Here is a 14,327-nt window from a genome sequence, read left to right on the forward strand (position 1 = left end):
ATGTGTGGTGAAACTTCGACAATTAGACATTTTGTGGATTCTTTAGAGAAGATTGTGGAGCCTGGCGAATGTAATGTCTCGTCTTGCTGGCAATGCTGAACCCAATATACATATTTGAACACGACATAATAATGAGTTATAATGTCCACTGTTTATACAGCTGTAATAGGTAAGCAAATTTAAGGACATTTTGTTTTTTTATACATGTTTCTTCTTTTCAATTCCTAGATGTTATATTAACATTCAGCGAATAGCATGATAAAAGGTTAAGTGCAGCAGAAGAAGCAATATATTTTGAGCAGACAAGTCGCACCAAGTCTTATGGCCAAGAAAATAAAAGGCGATGATATTTCTGACAATGAAGATGATTTTGTTATTATTTTAATATTCAAATGTTTAGCCAGCCTCGAAAACATTGGCTTTATTTTGAACTTATGTGGAATCTTTTTAGCATTTTCAATAATATGTATTTTTCTTTAATAAAATATACTATTTAAACAAAAGTGTAAGATCATCGTCTTATTAAACGTAACATATAGCTTTTTAATCTATAAAAAGTTCATATAAGCCAAAAAACTTAGTAAGGAAAGTCTGGTACCAAAGTCTCCATATGACCCTTTATGAACTATTGACTCACTACCTCCAATGTCTCTACTGACTCACTACCTCCAATGTCTCTACTGACTCACTACCTCCAATGTCTATACTGACTCACTACCTCCAATGTCATGGTAGAACAAATACAAGGTAAAGTTAATACTACAACAAATACAACTCGAACAACAACCACAAAGGAATTTGTTTTTGTTTGTAAACGTTAGTGTCAACGTAAATGTAAACAAAACAAGGAAATGTCTATAAATTATTGGAATTTAAAAAACTAATAATTTTTCACATTTGATTGAATATTTTGGAAAACATGAATGAAAACTCGTTAGATTTTCAATTTGAATGTTTCCATATCATTCCACTAAATGCATAATTTCTCACAGAAAGTAGAATACTTGTAAAAATGTTTCGGGTCGCTGGTAATTCATTGAAAAAAAGAGAAGATGTTTCAATCATTTGCTTTTGAAAACAAAAAAGCACATGTTTATTAGGGCTTTATTCTTTTCAAGTTTAACAAAATACCACACATATTAAAAAATATTGTACCGCCTCTATAAGCGGTGTTTTAGTGTGCGGCATGTCGTTCGGACCTGGAGGAGGTTACATGTCAATGATATGAAGCCGTCTTTATGGGAAATAGTTTTTTTTTTCTGATGAATAAATTTGTTCTTGAAAAATATATATCCCTAATATACATCGAACATAGAAATAAATACATAAAATGTCGAATGGAATTTGACACTACCACTACAACCCAGTTCAGTCAGCTGGGTATTGCTGCTACCTTTTCTTGTTCTACCATGCTCCAATGTCAACAAATGGTTCCTCAGGAACTACTGACTTACTACTGACATACTAGTTCCAATGTCAGTACTGACTTTCGAATGACACGTTCATACACAATGTCTATAGGAAATTACATTAGTTGTCTACAGTTTGTCAGTAATACTGTTGACAATGTCAGTAGTAAGTCAGTATAGATTCACTATTGACATTTCCTACAGGGTATGGACAATGTTTTTCACAAAAACTGAGTCAACCCAACTTTAGTGTAACGCCGATAATCTGTTCCGCCACAAAAACAAAACAAAAAATTGCAATTGATAAATAATCAATACATTTAATAATTTAAGCAAACGAAAATGTACCGCAATAGGAAATTTGGAAAGGCGAACAGGACGAAAAGTACAGATTCAAACGAAGGCAAAAGGGGTCTTAATACAATTGACGAGAATACCACAATTAAAATACCGGTAATTATATTTATAAACAAGGCGCGCGTAGATTGTATTGTCTTGTCTTCATTTCATTATATTTGTTTTGAACAGCGACTTCAAACTGATAATGATAAAACCAACAATGATGTTCGCAATGTTGAAGAAATGCAAAGCAGTGAAGAGAATATACCGTGTTCCCAAGAGCCCACTCAAAGATATTTGTCACAACGGAGTACAATAGCAGCTACTCTGGGGAGGACGCAGTCACGTTTGAATAGTTCACAGAGACCGCCAAATACTTATTTCGAACTGGTTCTAATGAAAGCCGGTGTACAACTGGATGAGGGAGAAAATTTTGTGTTGTGTAAATTAAAACTTTAAAGAAAATGATACTAAGTTTGGCTTATCTTTCCTTTAGAATAGACCCGGAGGAGAAATTTGGCATTTTCACCACTTGTAAGCCATTCCGGTCCTGATTGAAACGGTGTATAAATTTTGTACCGGAAATGCATACTTCCCGAGATATAGGGCTCGAAATTTCCGCAAAAAACCCAACTAGAATTTAAGTTAAACGCATTTACTAAACTCAAATCGTGACAAGATTGTTTATTACAGGTATGTCTTGACCCTCCGAACACTCGCTATCCCGAGATTTGCACCTGTCCAGAGGAAAAAGTCTTAAAAAAGTCTTTAAAAATTACCTATTTCGCGGGAAGTATGGACTTTCCCAAAACATATTGTTCAGGGGGGACAAGACTTACCTGTCGAGTTTAGTAAATATGTTTAACTTTAGGCCAAGTTAGTGTTTTTAAGATACTTTCGAGGCCTATATCTTGGGAAGTATACAATTTCGGGATAAAAGTTATACACCATTGGAATCAGGACCGAAAGAGCTACAGGTGGTGAAAATGGCGAATGTTTCCGCCAGGTGCACCCTAAAGGAAAGGAATTCCTAATTTTAAATATTATAATTAAATGTTTTTTACTTTACAGCTTGTGATCATGTTGCGTTCGTGAGCAAACTGCGAGATTTACTGGATAAAAATCAAAATTTCAAAGATAATTATGAAATGTTTAGAAATGGTCTTCGTGATTCATGGTCTAAATTTGCATTAAAGTTGCTAACCGGCTGTACCATTAGCATACCGGGCGAGGATAGTATTTATCAATCACAACACAGTATGGTAGTTAACTTCTTTATGATTGAAAGTTTACGTGATCGTGTTTTGGATTTACTACTGGATAAAATCGAAAAAACTGCATGTGAAAGGACAGTTTTTACTTCTTCAATAAATGTACCTTTGCTACCGTTAATGTTGGCCCAACTGCAATATGTGGCCTGTACCCATAGTGATATAATCTATGAACGTATTAAAAATATATTTGACAAAGCATTGGATCGTTCAAAATGGGATATTATATCAAGTGCAGAAATAATCCTTGCACCTAATAAACATGATGAATTTGCTGAATTGTTAATGTAAGTATGGAAAATTTGTGGTGTAGTAATTTAATTATAGGTACCTATATTTTGTGTTTTAGTAATAACATGGCCGACAGTTCGGAACTCTTTACAACTGTTAATATTCAAACATTGACCAATTTAAATCTATCATCTAATTTACAAGAAAAACTGAGAGCAAAGATTTTGGCATTTATAAAGGATGGCCAGTGTCCCAAAAAGGTTTGTCATACATATATAAATCAACATTTTTTCACAACATACATATTACATATTTTAAAAATTTCCAAACTTTTTTTGTTTGTTTAAATTTAGACACTTCCTCTTCTTGTAAAATTTCTGCTGAAAGTTCTTGCTGAAGACAATGAGGATAACATGAAAGAGGTATGTTTTAATTTTCGATCCAACACTTGGGAGTGAAAATAATACATTTGTATTTTATATTTGAATATCCACAGCTTGTAAATACTTTACGTGAAATTCTCACCTGGAATGAAAACGATGCAACAACATTGGCCAATGACAAACAACTACAATTGGAATTATTTAGTTACATCGAACAGGGATTTACACGTTCCAAGAAATTCTATTCCATATGGCAAAAGACTATTGCCTCCCTAAAGTCTTGTAATTTTAAGTAAGTACCAATCATGTTATTTTTTGAGTGAATTAATCTGAATCTTTTCTTACAGAGCAATAGACTTTATTATTATGTTGCTGCTAATACACATACGAGAAGATAATTCGTTGTATATAGAAAATATTGTGAGTATAACTTTTAGTTTAATGAATTACTTATTCAATAGCCAATTCCTTTTATTCAAGTTACGTCGCCATATACGTCAAATATCAACATCAGTGGTACAAGAGATACGCAACAAATATGCACCCATGTTGGAAAATCATTGGCACATTTTAATGCAAATTATTAACGGTTTTCTAAGGGATAAACATAAATCGGTTGTCGATTTCGCCAGGGCATCGTGTGGGTAGGTACAACAAATTTTATTTTTTTTATTTTATAAATTAACTGGTTTCGGTGCGCTCCGCAACCTAGACTAAGAATAATTATGTATGAATGGACTTAATTACCTTCCGGGTTGTTCAGGGTTAGGTCCAATGTGAAGATACTTTTTGATTCAAGCTGCCGCCAATAAAGTCATGTCAACGTTTGGTATTAGGGAGTGAAATATGCTTTGTCATGTTTTTTTTGTTTTGTTTTTCGCATAAGCTATTTTCCCAAAGGCCGGTTTATAATTATACATAATTTCTAAATTCGATCAATCTTGTATTTTTCTTATTTTTTCTCAGCTCATTTTTCGACATATCTGAATCTGTTCAGAAACTTGTATTAAAAAAGCTATTGGAATTAACATGTGAGAAGTCAAATCAAAATACCACCAATTTTGCTCTAAGAATGTTACGCGATTTATGGCAATTATATCCAAAAATTATACACAACTGGGGCATGTTACTGCTGGTAAATACAATTACAATTCCTTTATGAGGAAGATTAACAATTACCCTTTTTTCTATTTTCTTTATACACCTCTAGCCATTTTTAGATCATATCCATGAAATGTCATTGTCTCAGACACGTATTGTCATGGAGCTATTATCGTCTATAGCTTATCCTGCGCCTACATTGGATGAATGTACCACATTGCAAGATCAAATAGATATGTTAATTAAAAAACAAATAATTAACCGAAATAATTCGTAAGTGGTTATTTTTTTTAATGTAATTTTACTTTGGTTTTCAAAACCGTTAATATTTTATTTATTAGTGTTAAAAAGCAAGGCATTATAAGTGCTGTACAATTAATCGATTGTATAGCGCGTGTTGAACAATCTGTAATACAGGCCGACGATTTTGAAACAACGTTTAATACAGTTAGTGATTTGCCAGATGGTAGAGGTAAAATTGCAGCGAATTATATGGGTAAGTTATACTATATAATATGTTTTGGAAACGATTAATTTCTTAAACAAATATTTGTTAAACCTATTTTTTCTATTTATCCTAATGGTCGAATATCTGCAAAATTTTAAGTAAAGTATATAATAATTTTATACAGACTATAAAAATGGTGGCTAATTTTTTGTAACATTTGTTTTTAATATAGTTCGTATACAATCCTCGACCATGAACTCCCCTGAATGTGTGGCATTATTCTATGATGAATTGGCAAATGTATGCTCCGCTGGCGGAGATGATCGTGCAAATGGTTTACAATTGGATATACCATTTGTTATATGGTTATGCGAATTAATGACATATTATTTTCAAAATAGTTTTGTAGCTGAACACAATCCTGAACCTATACAGTAAGTAAAGAATAATTATTTGCTACAATTCAATTGTAGTAAATATATTGTAAATAAAATATAGCAATGGCTACTTAACCATTAATTTTTTTTAATTAATAATTTTAAATTAATATTAAAAAATAATTTTAACATAACGATTTTTGGTTATTTAGTACTTCGACCTTTATTTTAATATATTTAGAATATAATTGACTTTTTTACAGAGGTATCAATTTAATTTATGCGAAATGTATAAATACCCCATTAGATGCAAATACCGAAGAGAGTGAATTACCACAGATTGCCATAAATATTGGTGAATTAGTCCTGAAACCCAGTAATGAGTAAGTACATCATTACATTTTAAGTCAATTGTGAAATACCTACATATATCAATAAGGTACGAATCCGAGTTTAGAAAGCGCAATTACATAAAATATATGAAGACGTTAATAGAGCTATGAAAATTTATATAAACCTTTGGGATGTTGAAAAGAAAGTGAAATGTTGTAACTTTTTAAATAAGCATTTGGCTTGAGTTACTCATCCAGAAATAATGTCGAGTCGAGTATATGTTACAACAACAACAACTTTCATAAAATTTTTCTTGATATATAGTCCCGGACCTTATAAGGGTACCTCACAAAAATAAGAATTCTTCATATTTGTATTTAATTAGTATTATGGTAACAAAGCTTATTCGTCCATTTTATGCAATTATCCCAATTTCAGGTTCTGGTTTGGGTGTTCTCAATTCGTTAAAAATATACATAGATAAGTTTGAAAGGGGATAGTCTGTTATTGCCCCTAAACTTCAATAGAGTAGCTATGATGTAAGGTAGATTCTTTGTAATTATTTTTGAATTGACCATTGAATATTGCTTAGATTGCAAAGTAATGAAATAAAAAAAATAAAATTCTTACTTTCAGAGCTAATTCTTCGATATTGGTACTATCACCTCTATTCAATTTGGTACGCGTTCTTCATATGCAACGCTATGAGGGGAGTTTAGAAATTATCAACGCCCTCTTAGGTTGTGCCATTATACTACCCAGTTTCTTTGATGATCCAAATCTGGATGCCATATTTTACGATTACGATGAAGCAATGCAAAAGAAAATACTCGATATGTATTTTCATTGTGTCAATTGGATGCGAGAGACGGTGAGTTCGTTTGCAACACAACGTGAAGATATGATAAGGAAAAAAGTCCTTCAACGTTTGGCCGAACTTATAAGCGTTGAGGAGAAAATAAGACTTTTGCTACAAAAGGCTCCACCTGATTATATTCCACCACAATGTCAATTTATAAGTGATGGTATAAATTTGAATAATAAACATGGAAGTGGTGGTGGTGGCACAGGTCGAGGTCGTCCTGCAGCAGCAGGTACTACAGCAAATAAGAAGGGAAGCAATAAAACCAAAGTGGCGGATAATGAAACAATGAATATGGACGAAACAAATGTAAATGATACAACAACACGCCATGTTGACATAACTAAATTAGCAGGTGCTAATAAAACCAAAACATCTTCAAGGAATAATTTTGAGAATCTCTATGGACCCAAGGAAATTTACAGGTATGGGAATTTTGTTGTTTTTGTATGTTAATTTTTGATTGACTCCATTCTTGATTTTAGACAAATGGATACCAACATAATATTGGTGTTAAAAGAAAAACTTAACATCAAATATCCCCTGCCTGCGGAGAGTCTTGGCAGCGCAATGGGCCTCTTGGAGTTACGTTTTATTCTTACAGATATTGTCAGTAAATTGGAATCTGTAGTTGGTATACAAAAATTCCAAACGGAACAATCGCTGCAATATATTGCCAAGCCGGGGCATTTTATGTGCGATCTTTCAGAATTTATTTACATCATCAGCAATGATATGAAAATAGTGAGTAATTTAATTTATTTATAATCTAGCCCATAGTGCCATAACCGGTTTCAAAGATAGATAGATTATAGCTCCCAACGGGGCTATAGAGTACTGTCCAATATGATTGTATTATGATTATTTCTAGTAATATTTTTGAACATTTTAATTTCTCCCAATTTCCAGCTCTCCGATGCCATCAATTCCAAATTGGAAGAAGTTCAGCGCGTTTATAGTCATGCAGATTTGTTTACCGATGAATTTAATCTCCTTAAAGTTTGTTTTGGTTTATGTTTACGTTTATTGGTGGCATATTTCTCGTGGTCCGAATGGTTTGTTAGTGAACAACGTATTAACAAATTGAAAGGTAAGGAAATCTCCTTCGAATGTATGAACCTTCCTTTCAACGTGTATTTTTCCCTTGTAGAATCTCTTTTGGTATGTTTGGAACGTAAAAAAGCACAAAGTTTAAAAACGAAATCTGTGGGTATTATAACAGCTGAAGTCTTCACAGTTTTTATGAGCTATGAATCATCGGTGGTCGATTTAAAATCCGCTGTTTATCTTTATCAATTGATGATCAATCTTAATGTTCTATCCGACAAAGAAGCCAAACAGAAACAATTGCATGAAATACGTAAGTAAACAAGTAAAAAAGTATCAGTCGGCTTTGCCGACAGAGATATACTCTCAGTCTGCATATATTGAAACAATTTTTTTTCCCAAAAAACGTATGTATTTAGGGGTTTTTAAAAATTATGGGAATTTGACCCGACAAAAATGTTCATTAGGATTAGAGATCAAAAGTTTTGCGGAGGAGATATTGAGTCTATATTGAAACATTATCTAAGTCTGGTACACATTTTACGATGGGCAAAGTATGGACCAACTCGGTTACTTCCTTCAAGAGTTATCATGCGCACAAATTTTTGGAACATTTTGTAACTTTTGTGGGGGATGTAACGGAAGGAGTGGGCCGATATAGCCCATCTTCGAACTTAAACTAAGTTTGGGCAAAATATTATGAAAGCCAAAATTTGAACCGAATCGGTTCATCCGTTCGAGAGTTATCGTGCGCTCCAGCCAGCCAGACAGACAGACGGACGGACATTGCTCAATCGACCCCAAATTGTGTGAAACACATTTCGTCCAAAACATACTTAGGGTCTAAAACCATTATTTCGATGAGGCACATTTTGCCCGCATGAAAGTGTATATACCCTCGTTAGCATAAATGCTGAGGGTATAAAGAGATATTAATTATTATATGTATTAGAGTGTGGCGATTTGAACATGTTCAGGGTCGTTTTGCGTTTTTGATTCTTGGAATTGGAATTAGACTATTTGTTACCGTGAAAATTTAGCTTCCACATTTCGACTTGAAGTTTTTTTCTTTTTTTAAAAATTTGCAAATTTTCTTGGCCTCAAATTTCGTAAACTATTTGAAATTCTGAGTTATTTTTAAAATTATTGTTGTAGCTACTGTCTCGTGCTACAATATCTCTGAACATGATACTTAGAAAAAACTTCGTTTTCATAGTCGAAAATGTCAAGTTTTTTCTTTTATTTTGGCCATAATAGCCAAACCATTGAGATTTCGATCCAAATTGTAGGGACGACAATAGCTAAGAACTTGGAAAAGCCATGTTCAGATGAGGCCATAAAACCGAAGCTGTATCTGGCAAAACAAATTCCGATTAGAGTTTTTGTTGTTTGGGACTCTACTATTCTAAAACACTCGCTTGTTTGCACATGATTACGTTAATATTTATTCATTTTATTAGTTGTAAGACCTAGTTTTAAGTCCACTACAACATATATAGATAAAACTCTATTCGCTATTGTTAGTGTCGGGAGCAAACACTATATTACTGTAATTATCCACAATTTGTTAAAACAATTAATGAACTAAAAACTGTATAGGAGATATAATTATTTTGATTACAATTATGCTCTTGCACTTGTTAGAACATTCGTTATTACATCATAGCTACTCCAATTTTTCGTTTTAGGTTCCCTATGTCGAACTCTGTTATGTCGCAAATGGTTTAACTACGAAGGATTGTTGGAAAAGGGTGCGCAGTGTAATGTCTATTTGGATGAGTTGGTAAAGGGTTTCTTGCGCGATTCCGATTTCAAGCGACAGCGAGAAATATTACGTGCTGTTAGTGATGAGTGTAAACATTTAAATGGCAAGGATACATCTTTAAAATCATTTCCCAACTTTAAAAAGTGAGATTCTATTAAAAAAAGAAAAAAACATATTTTTTAACAAATTTTATTTATGCAGAGCCAATTTTCCTTTGTTTTTCCGTGGCCTATGTGAAATTCTCATTACATCGTTAAATGACAAAATCACCGTTAACGCTTTGAAAACAAATGATAAACTTGAGTTTTGGGAATCGAGTAGTAAGTTACTGAATATGCTTTTGGAAATTGTGCAAGGTTTGGATATACCACGCAATTTTCAAATATTTGTAAAGGTAAAGATGAGCTACCACGTTTTAAAAAGCTCTAATATTTCATATTCTTATTTTGTAATTATTTCAGTACTCTCATTTATATTTAAAACTTGTCCTGCAACATGGCCTGCCGGTATTTGAAAAATATCTAAGACAAAATCCTGATCGTGTTTGTGAATTGATAAAGACCATGCAAATAACTACCCGATATTTACATCATTTATGTTGTCATTCTAAGGTGAGAGTTTGTTGTTGTATTTTTTAAATTTTTTATGTGGTATGGAACATATTCTTCTTCGCTTAGGCCATTAAAAACACCGCCATTGTCAGTCAAATACCATTTTTACGTGAAACTGTGGAGAATTATGTATTCCGTGTCAAGGCCTTGCTAACGGCCAACAAATGTGCTTCTGTCTTTACTATGGGTAATTTGAAAAACAAGGACATACATGGTGATGACTTGGTAACACCGGTAAGTAGTTGAAAACTGAAGTTCAGTTTAAGGTCCGGTCGCAGTTTTTTTTTTTGACATATCGATGCATAACATTCTTAACCTCGTATCTTAAAAAATAATTTTTTTTAAGGGAGGTAAAAAATTTTAATTTTTGTATGCATCGGGGTTTTAAAAAAAAGTTTAAAATTCAATTATTAGGGAATTAGATGTACCCAAATTTCTAGTAATTGCGTTAGAACTTTTTCCAAAACCCCCGATATATCCAATGATCGTTCTTTATCTCTCGTCAAACATTTTATTTTTTAAGATACGAGGTTGAGGATGTAAGGCATCGATATCTAATTGTTGTAGACATTATGGGCACCATTGTGAAAATCTCAAGGTCGTGATTAAAACATGGAGCCTTAAACTGGACTTGTTCCCTAAAATATTTGCATTGGATTTTCTTTTTATCATATCTTTTGTTTCTCATATTTTTTAGTCTGTGTCCATGAGTACAGCCTCTACCAATGATAGTGATGAAGAAATACCCGATGACGATGTTAGTGTTGATGAAACCGTTACGGGTTGTGATGAAACTGAAAATTCACGAAATGATCGCAGTAAATCTTCATCAAGGAGTAAATGTTTTTGAAAATACAACTATAAAATGTATACTTATTTATGTTATAATTGTGGACTTTTTTTGATATACATGTAAAATAAATTTATATTTTTCTATATAGCCAGTCATTTTTCAATAACTTTTGCATACAATGGTGAATTCATAGAAGGCTGAGAAACAGTTTCCAGTATAGTAGGAGACCTACTATAGTTATGGTAGGCAGATAATCACCCTTATTACGGTTGGCGTTGTCGTAGGCGTTCAAGTGTAGACGTAGTCGTAGGCGTTGTCGTAGTCAATAATTTTTGGTATTATGTAAAATTTTCGACTACGTCTGTTTTGTAATAGATTGCAAAAATACAGGGTGTTGAAGATTATTAACATTTTCGACTATTACACGCCACCCTGTTATAAAAAAGAAAACAAAAAATAGCGTCAGTTAAAATAAAAAAACAATTATTTATTAATAAACCATAAAAATGTTAAGTGTGGGTTATTTTATATCTGACGAGGAGGATGATTATACTCCGAATGATTTAAACGTAAGACGAAAACAGTTACGGCAAGAATCAAACATATTTTCCATGACTGATACTCAGTAAGTAAACACTTAAATCATGGTTTAATAAGAAAGGTTAGCCAAAGCTTTATGTAAATTTAAATTTTTTTCATTCGAGTATGCCTAAAACTTCAAAACAATATAAACAAACTGTGTATGTGTGTGTGGTGTTTGAATAATATACCAAACAATAGCTTCGTTCCCGTACTTTTTAATGGTAAAACTCGTAAAAGAGAGAACTGCAAAAAATTTGTTGTCACACACAAGTTTCTTGAAATAGTTCGGGAACGGAAAAATGGAAAATACGTCAAAAAAACTGGAACAAATGTCAAAGTCGGCGTATCAGCCAATCAGACGCCGGCAACCATGTTACTATTTTTTTACTCGACCAAATTTGTCGTGTAAAAAGTTTTTAAAGAGAGCGTCATTCAGCGCCATTTTTGTTTAAAGAGAAGTGAACATTTTACAACTTTTTTGTGTACGGGAACGCTTTTTCGAGTAAAATGTGTAAAAGTCGTAAAAATTGTAAAAACTTTTTAGTTCTGGAACACAGCTAATTTTAAAAACAATCGAATTCAAAGATTTTTAAAATTGTTTTTAGACCATTTGTATGGAAGAAATTGGTAAGATTTGCATTGAAACAATCAGTTTATCATATTCACAACTCGATTATGTGGAGAAAACTTAACTCTTCATTCATTTTTCGCGTTTTTTATAAAATGCTCAAAAAATACATTGTAAACAAACCACTTGTTGCTTTTATTTTGAAGTTTTAAGAATTCAAGAAAAACAAGGGTTCTATAGATTTTTTTCATTTAAATCTACCTCTTTACTTATACCATGACTTAAATGAAAAAAGGAAAAATGTTCATGTTTTGTTTTTAGATTTGTTAGTTACTTCAGGCTTACTAAGGATGCATTCAAATATGTTCTCGAGCTAATTGAACCCGATCTTTATGATCAGATACGGGCGACGTGTGTACCAAATGTAGTGAAACTCTCAGCAACAATGCGGATACTTGCTGAAGGCAGTTACCAAAAAGGCGCTGGCAACGATTACAATGTCAGCCTCTCACAGTCGTCTGTGAGCAATGTTTTCCGCGAATGCATAGATGTAATGCATAAGAAGCTCTGCCCGAAATGGATATCTTTTCCCACTCAAGAAGATGAGAAATATGAAGTTAAGGAACATTTTTTCGAAAAAACTGGATTTCCTGGTGTAATTGGATGTATAGATGGGACACACATCAAAATTGTTGCTCCAAAAATGGAAGAACGGTTTAAATATTTGAACCGGAAAGGTTTCTATAGCCTTAATGCAACTGTGGTATGTTTTATTTCGTATAAATAATGCACAAATTTATAATGATAAAATTGTATTTTGTAGGTTTGTGATCACAGGTTAAGAATAAGATATATATCATCACATCATCAGGGATCTGTTCACGACTCTTTAGTGTGGAATACAAGCGATTTGAAACAACACTTGAAAGATAATTATGAAAGTGGTGAAAGAAATACGTGGTTATTAGGTAAATATAGAAATATATTATACTAATGTGAGCAAAAATTAATACGTTTCTTTAGGTGATGCAGGGTATCCATTAGAACCTTTTTTAATCACTCCATTTAGATCCGCTGATGAAGGTTCCCCAGAAAGTAAATTCAACACAGTACATTCAAAGACAAGAAATATAGTGGAGCGAACAATTGGCGTTTTAAAAAACAGATTTCGGTGCATACTAGGCGCGAGACAATTGCACTACACTCCTGATATGTGTGGAAAAGTAACTGCAGTTTGTGCAGCACTACACAACATTTGCATACATTTCAAAATTGAAAGTCCAGAACTTGGCACAATTCCCGTCGTACCAGATTCCAATGACGTTGAAATGCACGACGATTCAAACGCTATAGATATAATATATATAGATTCATATATATAGATTCACTTTATTTGTAACATACCATAGATTTAATTATAAACTACTTATAGAAAAACTACTTATAAAAATCATGGTTTAATAAGAAAGGTTAGCCAAAGCTTTATGTAAATTTAAATTTTTTTCATTCGAGTATGCCTAAAACTTCAAAACAATATAAACAAACTGTGTATGTGTGTGTGGTGTTTGAATAATATACCAAACAATTTTAAAAACAATCGAATTCAAAGATTTTTAAAATTGTTTTTAGACCATTTGTATGGAAGAAATTGGTAAGATTTGCATTGAAACAATCAGTTTATCATATTCACAACTCGATTATGTGGAGAAAACTTAACTCTTCATTCATTTTTCGCGTTTTTTATAAAATGCTCAAAAAATACATTGTAAACAAACCACTTGTTGCTTTTATTTTGAAGTTTTAAGAATTCAAGAAAAACAAGGGTTCTATAGATTTTTTTCATTTAAATCTACCTCTTTACTTATACCATGATAAAAATAAAATTCATTTTGAGTATAAAATATGGAAACCAATGGTCTGTTCCAGAACCTGCAAGAAGCTACTATTTTTTACTATGATAACATTTTTTCCTTTATGTTATCGGAAAAAATAGTAAATTCTTGCAGTTCTGGAACAGACCATATGTTTATATGTTGCTTGGCAAAGGGTCGACTATAAATTATTTCTTAGTTCTTCTATTTCGATTTCATTTTTTCTACATTGTAGCATCTCCTTTCTAAATTCGGCCTTATTTCTTATTTCTTCCTTATAAAGTTTTACTTTTTCTTCTTTTAGTTTATAACTAAGTCTTTTTTGTTTTAACAACT

General features: G+C 32.5%; 1 protein-coding gene across 2 annotated transcripts; it reads left to right on the forward strand.

Moving 5' to 3' along the window:
• Positions 1–1,646: 1,646 nt before the first annotated feature.
• Fancd2 lies at positions 1,647–11,117 on the forward strand. 2 transcript variants are annotated; one of them, XM_073959704.1, is made up of 22 exons: positions 1,647–1,862; positions 1,938–2,190; positions 2,820–3,306; positions 3,369–3,510; positions 3,604–3,672; positions 3,747–3,925; positions 3,981–4,053; positions 4,114–4,277; positions 4,600–4,768; positions 4,844–5,007; positions 5,076–5,230; positions 5,415–5,616; positions 5,823–5,942; positions 6,529–7,179; positions 7,240–7,498; positions 7,664–7,844; positions 7,905–8,114; positions 9,490–9,709; positions 9,768–9,960; positions 10,028–10,177; positions 10,244–10,411; positions 10,875–11,117. In XM_073959704.1, exons 1-22 carry the CDS (start codon positions 1,752–1,754, stop codon positions 11,025–11,027), a joined length of 4,473 nt encoding a protein of 1,490 aa, XP_073815805.1. In that variant the 5' UTR covers positions 1,647–1,751; the 3' UTR covers positions 11,028–11,117. The 2 variants fall into 2 exon arrangements, with proteins under 2 accessions (XP_073815805.1, XP_073815806.1); XM_073959705.1 differs by lacking the exon at positions 10,875–11,117 and having other exon boundaries at positions 10,244–10,423.
• The last annotated feature ends 3,210 nt before the right edge of the window (positions 11,118–14,327 follow it).

This window comes from Musca autumnalis, unplaced genomic scaffold (assembly GCF_047663935.1).
Source record: "Musca autumnalis isolate F117 unplaced genomic scaffold, ASM4766393v1 scaffold_1, whole genome shotgun sequence".
Classification (NCBI taxonomy): Eukaryota; Metazoa; Arthropoda; class Insecta; order Diptera; family Muscidae; genus Musca; species Musca autumnalis.